Below are 24216 nucleotides of genomic sequence, written 5' to 3' on the forward strand. Positions count from 1 at the left end.
TCTGGGATTAGTATTTTTTTTAAATATTTACTTTTTAGTTTTAGGTGGACACAGCATCTTTATTTTATTTTTTATGTGGTGCTGAGGATCAAACCCAGTACCTCACCCATGCCAGATGAGCGCGCTACCACTTGAGTCACATACCCAGCCCTGAATTAGTATTTTATATCTCATCAATTTTCTGGATGGTAAAGTGTTAGTGAATATTTTGATAACTTTATTTTTTTAACTTAATTCCTAAGTCTTGTCATACATAAATCCAGGTAAAATCTTCTCAGTTGTGGATTTCTCTCATGAAATTATCCAGTAACTACTCCGCAGCTCCAGTCTCTGAATTCCTCCTCATCTGCTTCCCTAACTACCAGAGTTGGCAGCACTGGCTGTCCCTGCCCCTCAGCCTCCTCTTCCTCCTGGCCATGGGGGCCAACACCACCCTCCTCATCGTCATCTGGCTGGAAGCCTCCCTGCATGAGCCCATGTACTACCTGCTCAGCCTCCTCTCCCTGCTGGACATTGTGCTCTGCCTCACTGTCATCCCCAAGGTCCTGGCCATCTTCTGGTTTGACCTCAGACCCATCAGCTTCTCTGCCTGCTTCCTCCAGATGTTCATCATGAACAGTTTTCTCCCCATGGAGTCCTGCACTTTCATGGTGATGGCCTATGACCGCTACGTGGCCATCTGCCATCCACTGCGGTACCCCTCTATCATCACTAACCATTTTGTGGCCAAGGCTAGTGTCTTCATTGTGTCTCGGAGTGTTTTGCTGCTTTCACCTGTTCCCATTCTCTCTGCTCATCTCCATTATTGTGGGAAAAATGTCATTGAGAACTCCATCTGTGCCAACCTGTCTGTGTCCAGGCTTTCCTGTGACAATATCACCCTTAACAGAATCTACCAATTTGTGGCTGGTTGGATCTTATTTGGCTCAGATTTCTTTCTCATCTTCCTCTCCTACACCTTTATTCTAAGAGCGGTACTGAAGTTTAAGGCTGAGGGTGCTGCAACAAAGGCCTTGAGCACATGTGGTTCCCACTTCATCCTCATCCTCTTCTTCAGTACCATCCTGCTGGTCGTAGTGTTGACAAATGTGTCCAGAAAGAGGGTCCCCATGGACATCCTGATCCTACTCAATGTTCTCCACCACCTTATTCCCCCTGCCTTGAATCCTATTGTATACGGGTTTCGAACCAAAGAGTTAAAGCAAGGATTTCAGAAATTGCTGCAGAGAGGGTTTTGAACACTTACCAAACTCTAAAGAACTCTAAAGGACTCAAAGAAACACCATTTTCCCCCCATTTCAGGATCCATGATTCCAGGCAATAAACTAATGTGCAGATATTGAATATTTCCTACCTACCTTTTGTCTCTTTAATATCAGGAATTAGTATATCCCTCTTAGTTCTTGATCAAAGTTCAATGACCTATGTGGTATTATTAACATTTGTAGCTACTTCACTCTGACTAGACATCTACATATTCAAATCATCCTATCCTACAAGAATTTTGCATGGTAGGATTATCATTCCATATACTGATAACCATATACTGATAATCTGGTGAGTGGTGGAGCATTGATTCCAGTACAAGTCTGTCTGACTCCAGATGTTTCCATGGACTTCCACTCCTTCTTCAATCCTATGTTATTTTTATGAACCTGATGCTGCCCATTGGCTTTTTCTCTCAGAATAAAACAGGAGCACAGAACCCAGAGACACAGTCACCTTCTTCTTGTGATCATGGCTCTTCAGGCTGTTATCACAAAAGGCTCATGATCATAACTGTACCAACCAGGGCCAAGTAGAAGCCTCACACATCTTCAAACACTTATGGGGACCAAAGTGGAAATCCTTGGGGAATAAGACCATCAGTGTAGATAGCGGTCGAACCAACTGAGGTACAGGGAACCTTCTGTGTACTCAAAATCATGCTTCATATGCTCTGGAGTTCTAGAGCTTTGAGGGAGGGGACTATAACTATAGTCTTTGGTTAAATCTCTGGATTCATAATCTGATAAAAATGGGTAAGGAAAAAATTTATTATTGTAGTTGGTAGCACTTATATATTTTTCATGTGGATAGTAGGAAATTGAGGGTTCAGGTTCAACCAATAACCTTACTGAAAGAGAAGGCATAATTCTTATTTGAAAAATGTCATGAAGTAGAAGCCAGAGCCATTCCATTAAGAGGTTAAAGATTGGTTCAGAGGAGAAACTTCCATGATTACTAAATTAAAGACATTTGAAATATAGAGAGTATCAATCCCTTGTTTTAATGAAAAATGATCATTGTTGTTCTATGAAATATCTCTTTAATGGCTAATTATAAATATTGGATGAATAGGCATTTATTAGACAACTTTAGAATATAACAAGAACTTGGTGAATTGTGGGGTGCTAGGGAGCTTCTTGACATCTTTAAATTAAAGAAAAAGTGATCAGAAAGTATTTTAAGGTAATTTCTTTAAAGAACGAGCAGAACTTGATTATCAGTTAAATGTGTGGCATAAATGAGAGAGAGATGGCCAACTGTATTTTCAAGCTTTCATAATGAGACTTCTGTGGGTTTCATCAGTTTGACTCTGCTTATTCAAAATATATTGGCATACGCTTATCTTCTTATGGATAAAGACAGAGATCAGGTTCCCCAGAGCCAAACCTAACTGACCTGGAGGCTTGATCAGGCAATTGTCCTTGCTTAATCCTGTGAGAAAAGTTTCAGTAATGTAGTCTTCTTGAGGTATTCATATTAATTCTGGGCACACATCTAATTGTCTTTATACACAAGGAAAAAAGTTTAGTAGACTCTTCACTTTAAAAAAATCTAAATGCCATGTTAATCTTGAAGGTCCTGATTAGTCACATCTCATTTGAGTTCCAATTTCTGGACATCATTGCCCTCCCCTATATATTTTCCTTAAATTCCTTGGATACACTTTGAAGTCTCCAAATCACTCTGTCCTCTGGTTCTTTCAGAGGTGTATTCCCTGTCATTGTATTTCATAGTCATCCTGAGACACTAAAGCTATGGTCATTTCACAGAGTTTTCCTGAGGAATGGGGCAGGATGGAATGGGATGGGGTTTATTCTACAAATCCAACTATGATCCTAGGAAGGAGACACAAGATAGGTGCTTATACAGTATGGATTTATATTTTCTAGAAGTACTTTAGTTTGCTAAGATAGATCACTAAATTTACCCCCTCACTTAAAACAACTGAAAAACTAAAACAAAATTTGTAAGAATAATGATTTTCAAGGCATTGGACATTAGGTCATAGACAGTGATCCCTGAGAGATAGGAAGCTGTAGTGATCCTGAATTACGAAACAATAAATAGTCTATTATTTATTGGAGAGTTTTCCAGCTCATTATATAGAGATTGCAGGCCATATCAAAGGCCATCTAAGGTATAGCTTAGTTGTCTTCTGTGTTGAGGAGAAGGAGATGGGAGTGAAGGATGGCAAGGCCACTAGAGTTCATAAGACAGAGTGTTAGAAGATAGAACAGAGTAAAAGGAATCCTAAAGATCTACAGAGAAGACCCTTGCGTATTCAGCAGAGTACTGACTGATCGGCATATGCATGTGAGGAAATTATTGGAAAATAGTGGAGGGGAAAACAAAGTACTCATATAATACCATAGGGAGCTCTGAGATGACCTTTCAGAGTGTCTACATTGAGATGTATGTGCCAGGCCTTTCCCCATTCCCATCAATCAGTGATTGGATGCAGATTGCCCCAGAAAGGAGGCATAACCTTGAGTGAAGCAATTCCTTTCCAAGGGCAAAGCACCAAGAAGAACACAGCACCTGCTATAGGTCTGTGTTTTCATGATTATATCTTTTGGGATGAGAGAAAATGTATTATATAGCATTATGGGATAAAAATATGAAACGAATTAGATATCTTCTATTAAAGGAAGAAATGTAGAGAGATGACGGCAAGACTGGAATGGGTATTGGATAGACAATAGACAACACAGTCTGACACATGAGAAAGTTAGAATGTTATGAACGATGTTTATACCAATGAACCAAAAACTTGTAAAAATATAAAGGGTTGTAAGTAACTTTATGAAAGAATATTCAAAGATATCAATAGCCCTTAAAAAGTTCAAATATTTTCAGGATGTTGAAACAGGAGAATTACTGGATCTCCTGATTTCAAGACCATCCTAGGAAATATAGTGAGACTCCATCTAAAAAATGTTTAAATATTAATAAAATACCTCTTCCCAACAAAATTACTAGTACCTATGTATGGATTTATAGTTTCAGTAGGCTATCCAAAAAAGGAGGGAAATTTACACCACTTATTTTATAAAATCAGAATTACCATGTCTTTAAAAGAAAATGACAATTTAGAAAAGATTCTTTTCATTTATGAAAATGAAAATCCAAATAAAACATGCACTGATAGAATCTAACAGAACAAAGAATCAAATGATGCATTTTGATCAATGAATTTCTATCTAAGGAAGGCAGCAATAATTTTAACATCTATTATCAATATTATTTATGACATTAATGCATTAAAGATAAATTATATAATTACCTTTGAATATTAGAGAAAAATTTATAAAATATAACACCCATTTATAACGTTAAACTATTCTTGAAAATTGAGAAAAAAATTCCTTGATCTGATGTGTCTGTTTATCAAGTACCTCATTATTTTCACAATGGAGAAACTTCAAAGCATCTATATTAAAATTAATAATAAAGTAAGTATGCCAAGATTTGCTACTTTTCAACATGGTCCAACCAACACAATAAGACAGGGAAGAAAGAAGAGTTCTAAGTGCATGGCAATTAAAGTGATCAAGAGTGATATCAGCAAAATGGTAGAATAAGTTCTCTGACTTTAGTCCTCCTCACAGAGTCTATCTTGCAACTGTCCACAGATAAGAATGCCTTTCTAAAAGTCCCAGAATCTGGGGATGAGGATGATATGCTCCCTTGGACCACAGCAACCAAGAAGAATGCATTAAATGTAAGAAGAGCAGTTTCACTTTGAACACCTACTACCTCCACCCCGCCTCCCCCAGGAAAGCACTATATCATGCCAAGGTGGTTCTCCTGGACTACACCTTTTTCAGTGAGGAAAAGAGATATCCGGAAAAGAGATATCTCAGGCAGATATCCAGCTTCCCCAGCATTCTGCAGTACATCCTGGGATCTCACTTGTCTTACTTCGTGAGGAACATGGGGAACTGGCAGGGTTAGATCACCTTGGTGCAGGTAGAAACAAAGCAGAGGAATAGATTCTCAGGGATCACTGTGTGGTGGCACTGTATTCCTGCTGGTAGCAATGCCTGACCTGCCTGTCGCTTTTCCTACCTGTGGAGCTGAGCTGGTTTCTACTTGGCTGGGAAGCAGACTTGAAAGTTCTTACTGGTTGTATCTCCAGCCAACAGTTTGGCCTTGCTACACAGCCCAGCCTAAGGCCCTGTCCAGACAAGGAGGCAAGCTGGCAATCCCACCTGACTGTGGAAGATATCCTTTGACCCTAGTAAGCCAGAGAATCCAAAGAATACCCTCCCCAACCTCAGAGCCCAGCTGAAGACTAATTGCATATCATACTTTGTAGCTCATCATCATCATAAAGGAAAATCTGCATAGACAAAAGATTTGGACAAAGGACTCAAATTTATGCCACTCCAAAAGTCATCACAGGAAGATATCAAGAGAGAAAGAAAGAAATTGCCAGTTATTAAACAGTAAAATGGCAACAGCAAGACCTTACCTATCAGAAATTACTTTTAATGTAAATCGATTAAATTTCTAATCAAATGACCTAGTATAGCTAAATGGATTAAGGAACAAAAAACAAAACACAAATGCAAGGAATTATTTTAGTTTGAAGGACCCTTAAAGGTTGAAAGTGAAGTAACAGGGAAAGATATTCCATGAAAATGATAACCAAAAGAGAGGAGAGTTGGTCATACTTAGGAAAAAAAATAAAAACTTTCAGCCCCAACTGTAAGACAAAGAAAGTCACTAGATAGTGATAAAAGGATCAGTTCATCAAGAAGATATGACAACTCTATATATTTGTGTACCAAACACTGGAACACTTAAGCATTTAAAGCAGAACTGTAAGGAGAAATAAACAGCAATATAACCATAGTAGAAGCCTTTAATATCCCACATTCAACAATGACCATACAACATGCCCACAAGGGACTCATCCTTGGGATGCAAGAATGGAATAACTTGTAATGTGTGTATATCACATTAACACAATGAAAGACAAAATCATATGATCATTTCAATAGATGAAGAAAAGCATTTGATAAAATCCAACACTATTTAATAATAAAATCTCTCAACACAGCTGGGAATGTAGCTTGATGGTAGAGTGCTTTCCTAGCATGTTTAAGAGCCAGGGTTTGATCTCTGGCAGTATGACCACACAAACAAACAAATCTCATCAAATTTGGTATAGAGGGAATGTATCTCAATATCATAAAGAATCACATATGATAAACCCACAATAACATTATAACTGTTGGTGAAAATTGTAAGCTTTCCTCCTAAGGTTTAAACAGTCAGAAGTGCCTACTCCCATTACCTTGACTCGTAAGTCCTAGCTAAATAAATCAGGTGAGAAAAAGAAAGAAAAAGCATCCAAATTGGAAAGCAAGGAGTAAAATTGTATCTTTTTGCAGATGACATAATCTTATGTATAGGTAACTCTACAGACTCCACCAGGTTGTAGAGTATAACATCAACATATGAAAATCAGTTGAATTTCTATACCATAAAAATAACTACCCAAAAAAGAAAAAAAGAAAGCAATTCCATTTACAACATTATCAAAACAGCAAAAATATTTAGGAGTAAATTTAATAAAGGAGACAAAATATATGTATGCTGAAAACTGTAAGATGCTTAGGAAAATAGTTGAAGAAGGCACTAAGAAATGGAAAAAATATGCTGTGTTCATGGAATGAAATAATATTGTTAAAATGTTCACATTACCAGAAGCTATCACAGATTCAATGCAATCCCTGTAAAATCTCCATTGGATGTTTTTTCATAGAAATAGAAAAAAATGATCCTAAAATTCAATGGAAGTATAAAAATTCTGAATAATTAAAGAAATCTTCAGAAATACAACAAAAATGTTGACACCACATTTCCTGATTTCAAACTATACTGCAAAACTGTAGTAATTAACACAGCATACTACTGGCATAAAACCAGATACATGGGTCAATGAAACAGAATAGAGAACACAGGAATAACCCCATGCATGTGTGGTCAACTAATGTCTGACAAATGTGTCAAGAATGTATGCTAGAGAAAGGAGAGTCTCTTCCCGAATAGAGCAAGAAAAACTAGATATCCACATTTGAAAGAATGAAATTGAACCCATATCTTGTATCACTCACATAAATGAACATAAAATAGGTTAAAAACTTAAACGTAAGGCTTGGAACCACAAAACTCCTCGGAAAAAACAGGAAAAATGCTCCTTGATGTTGGTTTCTTGGCAATGATTTTTAAAATGACATTTAAAGTACAAAAAACAGAAGAGAAGATAAATAAATTTACTTCAAATTTTGAAAGTTCTGCATAGCAAAGTAAATAAGCCACAAAATGAAAAAAACTACCAACAAAAAGGGAGACAATATTTATTACCATGCATCTGATAAGTAGTTAATTCTCAAAATATATACAGCTATCACTCATAAGACTCAACAGCAAAACCCAACAAACAGCCTGACTTAAACAAATGTGAAAAGGACCTGAATAGACATTTTTTTTTTTCAAAAAAGATTTACAAAGGGCTGGGGCTGTAGCTCAGTGGTAGAGCGTTTGCCTAGCGTGTATGAGGCACTAGGTTTGATCCTCAGCACCACATAAAAAATAAACAAATAAAATAAAGGTATCCTGTCCATCTACAACTACAAAAAAATAAAAAAAAAGATTTACAAGCAGCCATCAGGTGCTGGGAGCCATTAGCCAAGTAGGTATGACAATTTCCTTGCCAGCGTACCCCATGTTGCTTAGTGGAAGGACTCGTGGAAATAGGACATTTTGCAGTGACATTGCATGTAGGTGACCTTGCTCAAGGACCAGGGCGGATCCGGGTTTAGGGTGTTCCCAGTTTATAATCCGGGTTTAGGGCATTCCCCGTTTAGGTTCCAGGTTTAAGGTTTAAGGTTATTCCTGCTGGGAATAGGGCGTATCCTGCTGCCTGAGTTCCCCTTGAGTTCTCACGGTATTCAGACAGTATTTTTTGGGAGACAGAAGCCCAGTGGGGGTGGATTTGGGCAGAGAACGTGGATTTCCCCAGAACGTGATTGTAGAGTGCCGGTGTTGAGTTCGGGAATAAAGAGTTGCTGTTTGAATCTACAAGCTGTGTGGTGGCTCGTGATTTGTGCCCAGCCAGACTGCGGCAATCAGGAACATGAAAAGATCCTCAACATCACTAATCATCAGGGAAATAAAATGAAAACCACTATGTGATGTCACCTCACATCTGGTTGGATACTTATTATAATAGAACCAAGTGGAAACAAGTATTGGTGAGGGTGAGAAGAAAAGGGAACCCTTGGGTCCTGATGGTGGGAAAATGGACTAGTAAGGCCATTATGGAAAATAGTATGGAGGCTCCTGGAAAAAATTAAAAAGGAATGATATGATCCAGTACTCCCACTTCTGGGCATTCATCTGAAGGAAAAGAAATTGCCTCATAGATATCTGCACTTACCATGTTAACTACAGAATTATTTGTAACAAATCATTACCATTTCTTTATCTGCAGACACATTGTTTCCATGGCACTTACATATCATGCATTAAATATAATTCAGCCATAAAAAAGGAATCATGCCATTAGCCACAGTATGTACAAACCTAGACGACTTTATGTTAAGCCAATACACAAAGAAGGATACCCTATGATATTACTTTTGTGTAATATTAAATTATGTTATGGAATAAAAAATAAACTTACAGGAATAGAGTAGAATTGTGGCTTTCAGGTACAAGTGGGGAAGATGGGGTATGTTGGTGAAAAGGTTCAAACTTTTAGTTCTACAATGGATAAATTGCAGAGATCTGTTGTGCAGAATGGTGACTGGAGTTCCCAATACTGTATCTGACACTTGAAATCTGCTAAGACAGTAAGAGCTTAAATATCTTCACACACACACTCACATGGAAATTAACTAGATGAGGTGGTAGATGTGTTTGCTGGCTGGACTGTGATAATAATTTCACAATATATGGATGTTGACTATCACTTTGTACACCCTATATTCACACAATTTCATTTTCAATTGCACATCAATAAAATTGGTAAAAGTGGTTAAGCTATCATTATTTTTAAATAGATCATCATCAATTTTTAGGATATACCATCGGTTCAGTGAGATGTCCAGATATAAGATAAATTTAAGAGTGATCATAATTTCTACATGACGGTAAAAACTACCTAAAATATTGGAAATTAATGTCTTCTTTGGTATAGGAAAATTATTTCCATCTAGAAGTTGGCATGATAATAAATACACAAGATTTGTGGTGCTATTATTTTAAAGTTATGTTTAAAGTATTTAAATTATTATATATCAGAGATTAAACCATACTCTTGAATGGATAAATCAACATTGTAAAGATACCAGTTAAAGATACCAGTTCTCCCAAACTGACTAACAAATTTAATGTAATTTCAAGAACTATTCTAGCAAGATTTCTAAAGGAATGTTTTACCATAGTGTATAAAGTGATTAAACCTGGTGTAAGGTTTGGAATATAAGAAAGTTTATAATGGATCCCTGCATGTAAGTGATACCAAAAATTATATATAAATATTTATAATCATCTTAATATGAACAAAGAAAAGCACAGATGAACTATCCAACAGGTCATTTACACTATATCTGATGGGTAGAGTTTTGTTGGATTTTAAGTGATATACAACATTATGTAATTTGAATTTTAGAATGCTGATATTTTATGTGTAATCAGAGGGGAAAAAAATAAAAACCACTAACTACTACTGATTGACTAGGCTGTGTTGATCAGTGTGAGATGTCAAAGGATCAGTATTAGACTGAAGAGAGAGAAATGCCCAGTGTTTTGTAAGTAAATAAATGTAAGACATCGTCAAATGTGCGGGCACATTTGAAGGTCACCAGTTAGAAATGCTTGGAACAGCAGAAAAAGTAAGAATGGGAGGACTGAGAACTACAAAGCAGCCCTTTCACTTTTTATTGGCTGGACCGTATGTCCGTTTGAAACTTCAATTTGAGTTATCGGTCTGTTCTGGGCTCTATCGCTGCATGGCCCAATGTGTCCCAGATGCACACACAGCAAAAGTGAATAGGGCTGTGTTAATAAGTTCTCGGTGGGAACAGCTCACGCCCTACTTGCCCACAGAGCTGTTATCTGTTTGTTCTCCTCATGTTATCTGTTAAAGATGGGCCCTATCTTCCTGTGCAGTGGAAAGGGCCAAGCGGTCTATCTAAGCAGCAGGCTGTTGCAACGATACCAACCCCAAACAGATTTATCAAGGGCACCAAGAGAATACATTTCTGCACATTTTCTAGTTCAAGTACCTTCCAGGCAATGATAACTACAAGTGGGCCACTGAGACAACAAGGAAATTAAATTACTTATTATCTAACCAAAATATTTGTCTAAAATATGTGGAAGATACTACAGGCTAAAACATTAAAATATATCTGAGTTAGCCTGATATCTAACCTTTTCCCAAACTCCTCTCACATTTGCCTGCCCTAAATTAGACAATTGTACTATGTGTAGCTCTTTCTATAATTATTAATTACTTATTCACATGCATTTATTTTTTTATCAGAATGTCAGTAGAAGAAATGATGATGTGTGAGCTTCCCATTGCTGGGAAAACTGGAAATGACTGTGTGCTGAGTTCAGCCTGTGTCTAAAACAATCTTTCTTATTTAAAGGCCCTATTGTTAATTTGTGTTTGTGGTTGATCCATGAAAACACCTTTCTCATGATCTAACTTTGGGTCAACTTGCCAAGTATCCTTGGAATTGTGATCCTATAGACACAACTGTTGTGCATCAAGGCTGCCAGGCTGTTGCCAGAATCCCCATCCCACTTCCATCTATCCCCTTTGCACCTTGACTTCACTCCTTGTCCAGCTTAGATTGACTGGCCCATCATTTAGTGAGTCCCTTGGAAATTACCTAACATTTTTTCCTTTCTGTAGATGCTTGGAAAAATCCAAGCTCTGTTTGCACACAAATAAATACCTGTCTCTGCTGTGAGGATTTGAAACCTACTTGAAAAAATAATCCCATATATACATTTATTTATTTTAATGTTTCACATTAAATTTTCATCACAAACTTCAAGACTTGGTGGTAAGGAAGTCTCCTGAAATGAAACTATCTGGAGGAAAAAGAGAGTTTATGAAGAAAGATTCATCAAGCTGGTATCATTGACTAACCATATCTATAAAGCACATCATTAACCCACTGTGATCAAGTTGAGGGAATTCTGGTGCAGGGTTCTGAATACCTCCCTATTCATCCCTCCCCAAATATGGAATTCTTATTCTATCGAGCTATTACAACAGTTTTAACACCTTCCTCATGTTATGTTTTAAAACAAATTTAAGAAGCCATTTTAAAATTATGGAAAAAAAAAAAAGGTGGTGGTGGTGGTAAGTTTATGTTGGTGGCCAATGCTCAAAAGTATTGAACATTACTACATTTCCCGCATACAGAAAACTTTTTACATCATCATCCTGATAATCTATTGTGCTTCAGGGTATTCTAAGCTTATGAGTGTTACCAGTCAGAGTTGTGACCTCAGAGACTGACTTTGGGACGTCCAGGTTGTGCAGTCACAGCAATGGCATTATTGCCAGGAGTGAGCAAACTGTTCCTTATCTGTAGGTCAACAGTGCCTCTTTGTGGCTACCAATGGGAATAACAATACTGGAGTGAATTTGGTTCTGTGGTGTTTGAAAGAGGGTTGACAACTGTTTTAGAAAACTCCTGGGGATTTCTAACATTAGTAGGTAGGGTAGTAGGTTGCTTTGTGAAGATACTGTATTTCCTGTTCCTAAGATACAAGGGAATTTGAATTATTTAGAAATAGAACAGCCAGAAATGTATGCTCTAATTTTCTTTTCCCCTGTGGCACTTAGAAGTGAGTATCAACTCAAAGACAAGATTTGAGTATTGATCAGTTTAGTGCATACCCTTGTTATTTCATAATCTATGATATTAAAAGTATTGGGATAGGGGCTGTATGCAGTAATAACAAGCAATGAATTAACCAATACAAGTAAAGTTACTTGTTATAGCAATGATATTTCAGTGGCTTAACACAATAGAAGTTTACTTCTGATCAGCATTCCATTCCAATTCACAGAGACTCTGCTCCAAAGTCAACATTTAGGAACTAATGTTTCTTCTAATGTGAGGATCATCTCTGTTCTGGTCACTCCAGTGGTGCTTTTGAATCTGGCTGTTAAGCTAGTGAAGAGACAGTATGTGTAGGAAATTTTAGGAGCACAAACTGGGAGGCTTACATCATTTCCTCTGTGGTTCCACTGGCCAGATTCCTCACATAGATCTAGCTGCCTGTAGGAGAGGCTGGTCACAGATATTCATTTCTGTTACTCTCACATGTAAGATATACTTACCTATCCCCAGGGAGATCACCCACATGCTAACCTGGTCTCTGCATATAACACAAAGTCCTCTCCATCAGGTCCAGGTATGATTCCTCTTGGACTGGGGACGTTCCTACTCCCTCCACATGTTTAATGGTGGAGCATAAACTGGGTACCAGCCATAAAGATTCTCAACTGGAAGTGAAGCATGGAATTCCTTTAAGTAGAGTACTTGTAATTGATAATGCTGAAATACTTTGGGAGTTGCTGCTGTGCTGACATGGCAGATAGTCCCTGAGTAGAGGCTGGTTGTGTCCTCGGGGAGAAACTCTCCTGATCACAGTATTTATGTCTGACCATTGTTTCTCATGTCATTATACCTTTGGAATTTTGTTTCTTTTTCTTTTTCCCCCTTGACCTTATATGTAGCAGGCATTAAAGAGTGTGATTTCTTTTTGTAGTGACCCTGCATTTTATCTACTTCTGATTATAAAATATTAGGACCAGTAACTTTTAAAAGTATAAATAAAAGTTTTCCCTTGAAAGTCAAGTTCTTGTTTCTTTGTCAGTAAAAATCCTCAAAAACCTGTCAGGTTTCTCATCTGTTTGTATCAGGTCAGTTCCATGTATTAGTAAGTACACCCAAAGGATTTTTGTAGGCATGCTATCAAATTTTTTTGTTTGTTTTCTTTGCCCTTTACCTATTCCATTATTTTCCCACTTAATAATGTTTATTTTAAGACTATCAGACTTGAGCAGGTCAACTACACACCTAATCTATTGTCTTCTCAGGGATGATTTATGAGTTACTGACAGCCATCTTTAAACTTTCTTTTAACATTTGACTTCCAAAAGTAGCAGGACAATTCTTCAAGATTCCATATTTATGTAGTGTCTTTATTATTATCAGTTTCTCCTTGAAATCAGCCAAGTTTCTGCTAAAGAAATCTGTTTCTCATAATATTTTGTCAAATGCAACAAACACTAGCAAACATATTGTTATTTTGAATTGTTACAGCTATTTCCCCTAGAGTTATCATGTAGGAGGCATGCCATCTTTCTTTTTTAAGGGTCTTTCTAGTATTGGATGTCAGCTTTCTTACAGTCTATAGGCTTAGTCAGGACAGCTTCTCAGTTGTTGAAGCACAATTCCAGCTTCTCAGTGGTTCCAAGGTAGGGGTGTGTGTGTGTGTGGGGGGGGGGAACCTTCTCTTTCATGCAGTCATTCTGCAACTTGGCCTCCTGTCATTGTCAGGTTCTACTATTTTTTTTAAAGCTTCAACTTCTTTCAGGGGAGTGTCTGCATCTGGCCAGAGGTAGGGGAGTAGAGGACATCAAGGAGGAAGAACTGTGTGGCTTTCACTGGCCAGATTTACTCTTTTATCTTCAGTAGTGCAAGTGAGCCTGGAAAATATAGGAGGAAAACAACACTTTCTGGTAAACCTAGGTATATCCCTGTCATTCATGTACATTTGCTGCTCAGCTGAAATCCAAATTGTGGAGTGGGATGAGGAAGAAGAGCTAGGAGTAAGTCTGGTGATTTCTCTGGCTGTTCTGGTCTCTCAGACCTGTCAAGTGAGAGCCTGGCCAGTTCTGCCTCTCATTTACCTCCTTCAGGTGTCTTATTAAGTTGATCACCAGATTTCTTAGTTTTAGATGAGAGAGAGGGGGTGGTCAAAGAAGCTTGTTTAGCTCTGTCTTTCTCAGTCAGCCTGACACCTGTGGCAGGAAGGAAGAAAACCCACTCTTTAAGTTTCAACAATAAGGTCAACAGGAGGGTGCAGGGATCAGAGCCCTTTCCCTAACTCAGTTCCTAGGTTAGACCTGCCCAAGATGTTCATGAAATCTTCCTTCACATTCTGCTTATAATGGTGTCAGGAGCCTGGTATTTAACTCAAACAATGAATTTTTGGCTTAGCCTTTGGATTATGTAGAGTTCGTTTGTCTCTCATGGGATACTGTTAGGACCTAGTGGTGGAGGGGAAGTAGATGGGTCAATATTTTAGGGAATAAAAAGTTCTGGGTAGATCTCAGCAAATCCACTGGCTTTTAATGCATTTCCAGTTGGCTCTCCATATCTGTGGGTCCTGCATTGGATGATTCAACCAATTATAGGCTGTTGTATATTGTAGTTAGGCCTATGATAACTGGGTTTGTACCAAACATGTACAGACATTTTTTTTGATACCCCTCAAAATATAATATACAACTATTTATATAACATTTAAATTATATTAGATATTATAAATAATCTAGAGATAATTTAAAGTATGCTGGAGGATGTATATAGGTTATATCTGAATACTGCTCCATTGTATACAAGGGACTTGAACATACATAGATTTTCATATCTATGGGGTCCTGGGACCAATCACTTTTGGGTACTAGGGAATGATTGTACTTGGATGCTTATAATAGAATAAGAACTGTTTTGCTTGAGAAAGAGGCTGAGAGTTTCCATGGATCTGTGCTTACCCCTTGGAAAGTAAATACTGATTTGTCTGTAGATGGAGTCACGGGTCCATGTGTCTTTTAATTGCAAAATGGTCTCCTTGACTTTCAGGTTTATCTTTGGCTTACAAGAAGTTTGAAGAGACCTCTATATTTATGCATCCAATTAATATCAATGAGAATATATTTCTGAGATCATAAGATTACTCTTGTCATCATTTCTTTCTCCTGTTGTGGGGTAAATGCTGCCTTGCTTATTACCATCAATATCACCTTCTTAAGTAGATTGCAGAGACCATCAAGCTAATAAACACATTATAATGAGATCTCATTTTTCCTCTTCTCTACACGGTGATGACCTGAACAGTGCACCTAAATTCTCTTAAGAAAAATCTTCTGACACTTGCTATGATTTTTTTGTTGTTGTTGTTATAGTGAGATTTGGATTTTAAGTTTAAAATTCAGGTTCTGTATCCTGGCTATGTCATTGTCTGCTATTTGAACTGAGAATCTGATTTACATTTTCTATATTTTAGTTTCATTGTCTCCCAAACAAGGATAAGCTTCAATATTGTGTTGTTTGATTTTTATTCAACAACATCTTTAAAAACATCAACTACAATCATGTAATATCTTTGTTATTTTTCCTTACTGGTCTTTGTCCTGCCCTTTCTCCTTCCTTCCTCCATTCTATCCTTTCATTTGTCTCTTTAAAAAGTTTTCAATATAAGTTGTATGTGTTTAACGTATATAATGTGATGTTTTGATACAGTGGTTACATAGTAAAATTCATACTACAGTTGAGCTAATTAATATATCCATCTCTTCATGTATTTACCTTTCTTCTTTTTTTTTAATGGCAAGAATACTTGAGATCTACTGTCTTCGCACATTTTAAGTGTATAACACTTTATTTTTGACTATAGTCTCGACGTTGCACTTTGATTTCTAGAACTTGTTCATCCTTTCTAACTGAATCTTTGTACCCTTTGACCAGCATCTCCCCATTTATCCCACAGTCTACCTGTTGGTAACCATTACTCTATTCTCTGCCTCTGTCAATTCTATATTCTTAGATTCCACACATTAAGTGGGACTGTGCAGTATTTTTCTTTAGATGATTTCACCTTGCATAATGTCATCTTCCTTATTTAGATTCCCCAAGTGCCTCTTGTCTCTCCCACCTTTCCTCTATTTTCAATGGTGAATTAGACCTTTAATAATATACTCTCCTGGGAAGGGGGCCATAGGGCCCAGGCTCCAAGTACCTAGTACAAGGGTATTAACTCCTATGAGCAATGGGCAGGAGGGGACATGCAGAGCAATCAGCACTGCATTGCATCCAGCAGCCAGAAATAGCAGCAGTGCAGCCCTCTGAAGTTGGTGAGTGTTAAGCTGGGGCCAGGAAAATTAGAAGGGTGACACTGAGGAGTGAGGGCATGTTTAGGAGCCTGGTATGGAAAGGAGAGAGGACTCTTTCAGTAGAGGCTCACATAGTAGATGCTACCTCTGGGTCCTGGTGCAAGGGGGGCATTCATCTAAGACTGATTTTCCTCAGAGGTGAGGCTAAATCTTCTGTGGCTTGTAGACCTAAAACCTCTGGAGGCTCAGACCTTTACTCGTATCACTGCTAGGAGAACGGAGCTCTGTGCCTGGCTGGGACAGAATTTATCTTTCTATTGTAGTGTAAACTCAACTGGAGGCCAAGTGACCACTCCTTTCTTCTAGGCAGTAAGAATTGGGCTTGGTTCTCGCAGTGTCATTTTGGTTGGTTCAAGATCTCTCTGATCTCTCCAGACTGTCACTAAGTCAGGGCCAGAGGCCATGCTTTCTGTTCACTGATGCCTAGAACAAAGAATCACTATAACCACTTTCTGTGAATGCCCATTTGTGAGTAGGAACTGATGAGGTTGAAGTGTTGAAGATGGAAGTTTCAAAGCAATGCTCCAATGCCCCCAGTGGCCAACAATTCCCCATTCCTCAGACCAGGAGATGGTAAGGGAAAGAAAGAGGGGAAGAAGGGAAGGCAGGGAGAGGCAGAGGGAGAGGGAAAGGGAGAGAGAAAGAAGAAAGGTCCTAATTACTAGGGAATTTTAAAACAAAGCTGAAAGTACGTCAGTACCTGGAAGAATCTTTCAGTGCTACAGGAGTTTTGAGAAGGACATATATTCCCCTGTATTAGTTGAAAGATTGGAGACTTTCTTGAATCTCACTTTGTCCTGCCTCCTCAGTCTGACACTACATTTTCTTGTCCTTCTCTCTGACTCTCAAATATCTCCTTTCCCTTCCCTTTTCATGGCTACCACCTATGTCCACATCTTAATTGCTTTTATTTTGGACTGTTTAGGAATTCACAGAAAGTCTCCCTATTTTTGTGATTCCCCTTTGACTTATCCCATTACAATTGAGTGCTTGTGTTCCTACCAAATTCTTATGTTGAAATTCTAACTTCAGAGTTGATGGTATTAGAAGATGAGGACTTTGGGAGGGTGACTGTGTTATGAATCCAGCTTGGGATTAGTGCCTTTATAATAGATACCTCAAGAGTGAGCTAGCACCTTCTATCTAAAGGACACAGTGAGGACACAGTGAGAAAATGTCATTTGTGAACTAGGAAATGTGTCCTCACCAGACCCTGAATCTAATGGTTTGATCTTAGACTTCCCAGTTTCTAGAACTGTGAGAAATGAATTTCTGTTATTTATAAATAACTCAGTCAGAAGTATTTTGTTATAGCAGCACAAAAGGCCTGAACCATATCAATAGCATATCAACTTCCCTTTTCCAAATATTCACTCCCTAGAGTGTACATGACGATGCCTACTCTCAGAAGGACAACTAAGGATCTTCACAAAGCTGCCACTGTTTACCTTAAACATTGTTCCCTGGTATTCTACTCTCTGTCTCCTTCTCCTAAAGAACCAGCTCCTAATGCCTCATCACTATCATCCTCCAACACAGGTCTTTCTGTTCTTACCATTGCCTAAAAGGAGAGTCTTCAGGCTCCTCTTTTCTGCACCTTTCTTTGTTTCTATTAGATTTCTATGTTCCCTGACCTAACAGGACTTTAGGAAATTATAGCATTTTTCCCTTCTCACAGTAACACCTATGATTAAGTATCATTTGTTCTATTTCATAAATGGGAAAACTGGATGCCAGTGAGTTTATTTTATTTATTTTATTTTTTAATATGACAGTGGAATGCATTACAATTCATATTACATATATAGAGCACAATTTTTCATATCTCTGGTTGTATAAATATAAAGACACCAATTCGTGTCTTCATACATGTACTTTGGATAATGATCTCCATCACATTCCACCATCCTTACTAATCCTCTCCCACACCTCTTCCCTATCTAGAGTTTGTCTATTCCTCCCATACCATATCCCACTCGTTCATTCACTTGTAATTTGTCTCTTTCCCTTTGTTCTATAATCATTATTATGACACTCACAACTGTACTCTAAATGGTTACAGCCACTTTTCTCTATTAATTAAGTAAACTCTCAGAAGATAGCAATTTTTGCTTAATCCATATTCTATACTTGGATGCTCCTGATACCATCAAAGCAGAAGTAGATTTCAGGAACATTTTGGGTGGGTCTAGCCTAGGGGTTGAGTTTGGGAAAGTGCTCTGATTTTCTCACTTGTTCAAATTGACCAAGACACTCTTTGGAGTCATATCTGAGATTACTGGAAAGGAAAAGCCTTTCCAGTGGTGATATGTTTCCTATGCATGTTACCTCTCAGATTCATGCTGAGAGTCATTTTCCTAATCATATATGTAAGTGGAGTGGAAAACCGACACAGAATTGACCTTATTCCAGTTTTAAGCCCTGAATTCTAGTTTGTCATAAAGCCCTATGATGGGTAGAAGGCTCCACCCGCCGGCCCCAGTATTTATAGTACAATCTGTGTTTGGAAGCTTGAGATTTTCAAAGTGCAAGTCCTTGGATCAGATTTATTATCTTTATTTTCTATTCAGGAAGTCAGACACTTTCTTAAACAAACCTCATCTCTCCTAGAGGAGACTTATCCAATGGGACAATAATTCCAGCCACATGGATTATATGACTGTGGCCCCTCTCTCTCATCCTGCTGGAACTTCTTGGGTCTCTCTTGCTTTCTTGTCTGTGATAGCCATTATCCTTCTTAGTACCTGACCACTTGCTCTTTATTTAGTCAGAGGAAAAACAGATGGTATCCCTCAAAGAGACAACTGGAATCCTAGCAGATAAATGTTCAGAATGTGGATCCCAAATGCTAGGACAATTGCAGCTGGGGAAAAAGGAAGCATTGACAATCTTACTTACAATGAATTGCTTAGGTTTTTTTTGTCTAAAACTCACACTTTCTATTCTACCTTTGGTGAACATCAACTATTTCTATACTTTCTTGAAGGTATCTAGTTCCGGTCCTCAAAGAGGTGTCTTGTGAGAGAGTTTTGATCTCCTTAGAATCTTTGAGATACATTATCTTGAATAGGAATTCTTCACTAAGATGTGAAATTAATTCCAAAGAAAATAGATAGTGAAAAGAAAGGAGAGGGTTTGCCCTGGGGCTGGGGGATGGCCTGATGGTAATCAAATCTCCTGGCAGAGCCTTCTATTGAATACCTACGTTGGGAATTCTTGCTGTGTCAGATATCTATGATTTAAAATATGTACAGAGTATGGAAAGTTAATCTTTGGAATATTTCTAAGATAAAATGCATTTTGGGGCAGAGAGGTAGCTAAGATATCAGAAAGTAACTGTATTTTATGAAAAAAGAGAAAGAGCTTTCCCTCTTATCTTGAAAATATCCATGAACACAGTCAATTTCCTCCTACCTCAGAGGAAAAGTCATTTTTATGCCAGGTAACAGGACATTTGCTTTTATTTGCAATTTAAAATACTACTATAGCTGGGGGTCCAACATGGATTTATTTTTTCTGTGGGAGAGCCAGTCTCATGGTTTTTGTTCTGTTTTTGTTTGTTTGTTTGTTTGTTTGTTTCCCCTTCACCAAACTACCCAACACAAAGCCACAGGTTTTACCATTTGGATAAGTACTCACTCTTGGCTTCCAGACTTGACAATTTCTTTTGTGAAAAGAGGAGTGGTGGGAAGCCAGAAACGCTGTCCCTGTCATTGTTTTATTCAAGAGCTCTCACTGATGGTATTGAAACAACCCTCTGCTATCTTTTCTGAAACTTTATTCCATCAAATATTTCCTTTTCCTTCTGAATTAACAACTACCAATACCACTTGGAAATGCTTAGTCTAAACTTTAAAGACATGCTTAGATCTTTCTCATTTTTGAAAACACACCAATAGCTTCTTTACCTTATTTTTTCCCCTTCAAAAAAGCAAAAAGCACATTTTCACTTGCAGTCTGAATTTCCTAGACATATCATATTTTGAATGATATCTAAAAAACTTTAGTTGGATATTTGGCCAATATCTCAAGGCTTAAATTTTAATATAAATCTATTTTGAAATCCTCTTCTCTCCCCCATTCTCATCTCTAATTTCTCAGTAAAGTTTATTTTTTCTGTCACACAAGCTCAAAAATAGAAACTAATCACTAACACTGTGACATAAGATTGAAGGCCCTGTCTTATTCATCTTTCTTCAGTGTGTTTCACTTTACCTTGATCGATAACTAGTGGCAAGTACATGTTTGTGTATGGTTAAATAATGAATCCTGAGTGCTTCTTTTCTGTCATCACCCACATGTAATTCTTCTGACTTTGATTATGGAATGTCATTTCAAATCATTTTTGTACCAGGGATTGAAGCCATGGGTGCTTAATCACTGAACTACAACTACATCCCCAGGCCCTTTTAAATTTTTTATATGGAGACAGGGTTATTCTAAGTTGCGTAGAGCCTCACACTAAGTTGCTGAGACTCGCTTTGAATTTGCAATTCTCCTGTCTCAGCCTCCCAAGCCACTGTGATTACAGCCATATATGACCATTAATTCATGTCTTAATGTCCATAATAAATAAAGAAATGGCCCTTGACATAAGGAAAGGGATCACGATCTAAGGAGCAGGCAAGAGCTTGATGAAATTTGGAGACAGGACAATTCAGAGGGTCCTTCTGAAGAGTCATCCAGATGGTGGAGTAGGGAGCAGCCTCCACAGAGACCAGGAGTACTTGTGTCTCACCTTCCTTTTTCATAGTGAACTGTCTGAGGCTGTGCTTCTCAGAGAAGCAGAGGAAAGGATTAAAAGTATAGCACTCAAGGCACCTTAAGAGCAGCTCATCCTTGCACAATATTCCTGTGACAGATTAGCTCATAGCCTGATAAGAGCAGTATAAATCAAGAGACCCATATGGGCCAGCTGAAGGTAGCCAGGCCACTCAGACCTCCAGATGTGGAGGGGTACTGTTAGACCCAAACCCTTATCATTCCCAAAGCCTCTGGACCTCTCTTAATTTTCTTCCCAGGATAACAAAATATTTCTCCTGTCTTCTAAGAGTCAAGGTATGTTCTGTTTTTGAAAAGCTCTTCAAAGATCCTGCCATTCATTTGAAGAAGCACCCACAAGTTTTCATCTTCTTCCTGGTGTCCCCAGGCTCTGTCACTAGGGTGAGATAATCATAGTCCTCTCCAGAGGCACCAAAACAAAGAAAGTCTTTTTGAGACTTTACAAAGAAAAACAACAGCAAATAATTCAGTAAGTGAATGGCAGACACCATGGCTTTAAAAATTAAATCCTCTTTGGAGAGGGAAGAAATTATTGCTCTTGGCAGCCTCTACACTTCAGTGCTTCCTGAAGAATGAAAATAAAGAATCCTCAAGTCAGGACCTGTCCAGGTCTGAGGAGTAGAGGGCTGGGCATTCCTTGGGTCTATCTGGAATCGGCTAAACCAAACCCTTATTATTCCTGAAGCTCTCCATATAGCCTTGTCTTCTAAACACAGAAGAAAGGAAGCAAGAGAGGAATTAAAGAAGGAAGGGTCAAAGTGTTCCATTAGGTAAATACGCTTTTGGAGGTGGAGTAGATTAGTGGTTGTAAACAGGGATCCTTCTGTTGGACTCTGTGGCTCATAGTCCTGTCATTTCTATTTACTGGCTCTGTATAATCTAACCACTCTGTCCTCTAAAATCTCCCTTTTGTTATTGGTAAAATATCTAGGACAATACTAATTACTCTTCAGTATTTTTTAAAAGAATGAAATGAAATGATGAATGTAAAAGCATTCAACATTGTGCCCAGAACACGACACATGCTCAGATAATTGTTGTTGTTAATGACAATGATGATGTTAATAATGTTAACGATGTGATGTTGTTGTTGGTGGTGATGTTGATGATGATGATAATGATGATGATGTTGGTGATTATTTTAAAATTTCATTGAAACAGGTTTGAGTTCCAGTGGAAACCCGAAGTCCACCACATCCAGGATACATACTTTCTGTGATCATATACTTCAGCCCTTCATTGTAAGGTAGTTTATATTTACAGTTTGATTTGGATGCTTTCTATGGCATCATCCAGCAACGACTCCACTGCACTGATCTCTGAATTCCTCCTCATCTGCTTCCCTAACTACCAGAGTTGGCAGCACTGGCTGTCCCTGCCCCTCAGCCTTCTCTTCCTCCTGGCCATGGGGGCCAACACCACCCTCCTCCTCATCATCTGGCTGGAAGCCTCGCTGCATGAGCCCATGTACTACCTGCTCAGCCTCCTCTCCCTGCTGGACATTGTGCTCTGCCTCACTGTCATCCCCAAGGTCTTGGCCATCTTCTGGTTTGACCTCAGACCCATCAGCTTCTCTGCCTGCTTCCTCCAGATGTTCATCATGAACAGTTTCCTGACGATGGAGTCCTGCACTTTCATGGTGATGGCCTATGACCGCTACGTGGCCATCTGCCATCCACTGCGGTACCCTTCCATCATCACTGGCCAATTTGTGGTCAGGGCTGCTGTCTTTGTTATAGCCAGAAATGCCCTCTTTTCTCTTCCAGTTCCCATCCTTTCTGCTAGACTAAGATACTGTGCAGGAAACATCATCAAGAACTGCATCTGTACTAACCTGTCTGTGTCCAAACTATCTTGTGATGACATCATCTTCAACCGACTCTATCAGTTTGTGGCAGGCTGGACGCTTCTGGGTTCTGACCTCATCCTTATTGTTCTCTCCTACTCCTTTATCTTGAAAGTTGTGCTAAGGATCAAGGCTGAGGGTGCTGTGGCCAAGGCCCTGAGCACATGTGGGTCCCACTTCATCCTCATCCTCTTCTTCAGCACTGTGCTGCTGGTTCTGGTCATCACTAACCTGGCCAGGGAGAGAATTCCCCCTGATGTCCCCATCCTTCTCAACATCCTGCACCACCTCATTCCCCCAGCACTGAACCCCATTGTTTATGGTGTAAGGACCAAGGAAATCAAGCAGGGAATCCAGAAACTGCTGAGAAGATTGTAAGAGCCTTCTTTGAAGTAGTTAATAAAAAGTAAGAAAATAAGAAACTACCTTTATGTTGCAAAGAAAAGTAACATTTTCAATTCTGGAGTGAGTTCTGATTCTGATTTCCCCCAATATCTTACAAAACAATGAAAAAAAAATAAAAACAGTTATTGGGCATTTTTGTTTTCTGTTGTTTCAAAGGAAACCACTCTTTTTCTAGATTTTTGTGGTGACCTGGAATTTTTCTCTGATCTAATCCACAACTGAGGGTCTTGCCAAATCTTAGCTGAATGGAGCTGAATTAGATGGGAGTGTTTGACCACTAAAGATACAAGCTTTAAAAGATGTTCCTCAAAAGACATGCCTGTCTTCTGATGTGTAAAAGACAGATTCCTTTGCCTTCTCTGATTCAGCCTGGCAGAGTCCTGCCTGGCTTTTGGGCCATGGAAGGATTTTTGGACTGAAGTACGATGTCAATCCTGGAACTTAGGTTCTTGGGGTTGAGTGCTTTGTCCTGAACATACCCAATGTTCTTCTTTGGCCATTCTGACAACTGTGCCATTCATGGATTCCTCTGATCCTCCTAGACCCAGTTAAAATGTTCAGTGTGTACCAGTCACCTCTCTGAGTGAAGTATAACATATTTCCTTCCTTCTTTTCTTTCCTTTCTTCCTTCCTTCTCTCTTCTAATTTTTTTTTCATTTTCTTTTTTCAAGAAAGCTGACAATAT

At 38.5% G+C, this 24216-nt stretch overlaps 2 protein-coding genes across 2 annotated transcripts; both read left to right on the plus strand.

Annotated features, from left to right (window-relative positions):
• The first annotated feature begins 293 nt into the window (after nucleotides 1–293).
• LOC124088633 (olfactory receptor 56A1) lies at nucleotides 294–1238 on the plus strand. The gene has a single exon (XM_046438368.1). It carries the CDS (start codon nucleotides 294–296, stop codon nucleotides 1236–1238), a length of 945 nt encoding a protein of 314 aa, XP_046294324.1.
• Nucleotides 1239–22562: 21324 nt separating this feature from the next.
• Nucleotides 22563–23504, plus strand: LOC124088610 (olfactory receptor 56A4). The gene has a single exon (XM_046438338.1). It carries the CDS (start codon nucleotides 22563–22565, stop codon nucleotides 23502–23504), a length of 942 nt encoding a protein of 313 aa, XP_046294294.1.
• The last annotated feature ends 712 nt before the right edge of the window (nucleotides 23505–24216 follow it).

Source organism: Marmota monax, unplaced genomic scaffold, assembly GCF_021218885.2.
Source record: "Marmota monax isolate L192 unplaced genomic scaffold, Marmota_monax_Labrador192_F-V1.1 WCK01_AAM20220418_F8-fsc00061, whole genome shotgun sequence".
Taxonomy (NCBI): domain Eukaryota; kingdom Metazoa; phylum Chordata; class Mammalia; order Rodentia; family Sciuridae; genus Marmota; species Marmota monax.

Bases quoted from the DNA above. Each gene is read 5' to 3' on its own strand.
- LOC124088633 (XM_046438368.1), top strand. From the start codon at position 294: ATGAAATTATCCAGTAACTACTCCGCAGCTCCAGTCTCTGAATTCCTC.
- LOC124088610 (XM_046438338.1), top strand. From the start codon at position 22,563: ATGGCATCATCCAGCAACGACTCCACTGCACTGATCTCTGAATTCCTC.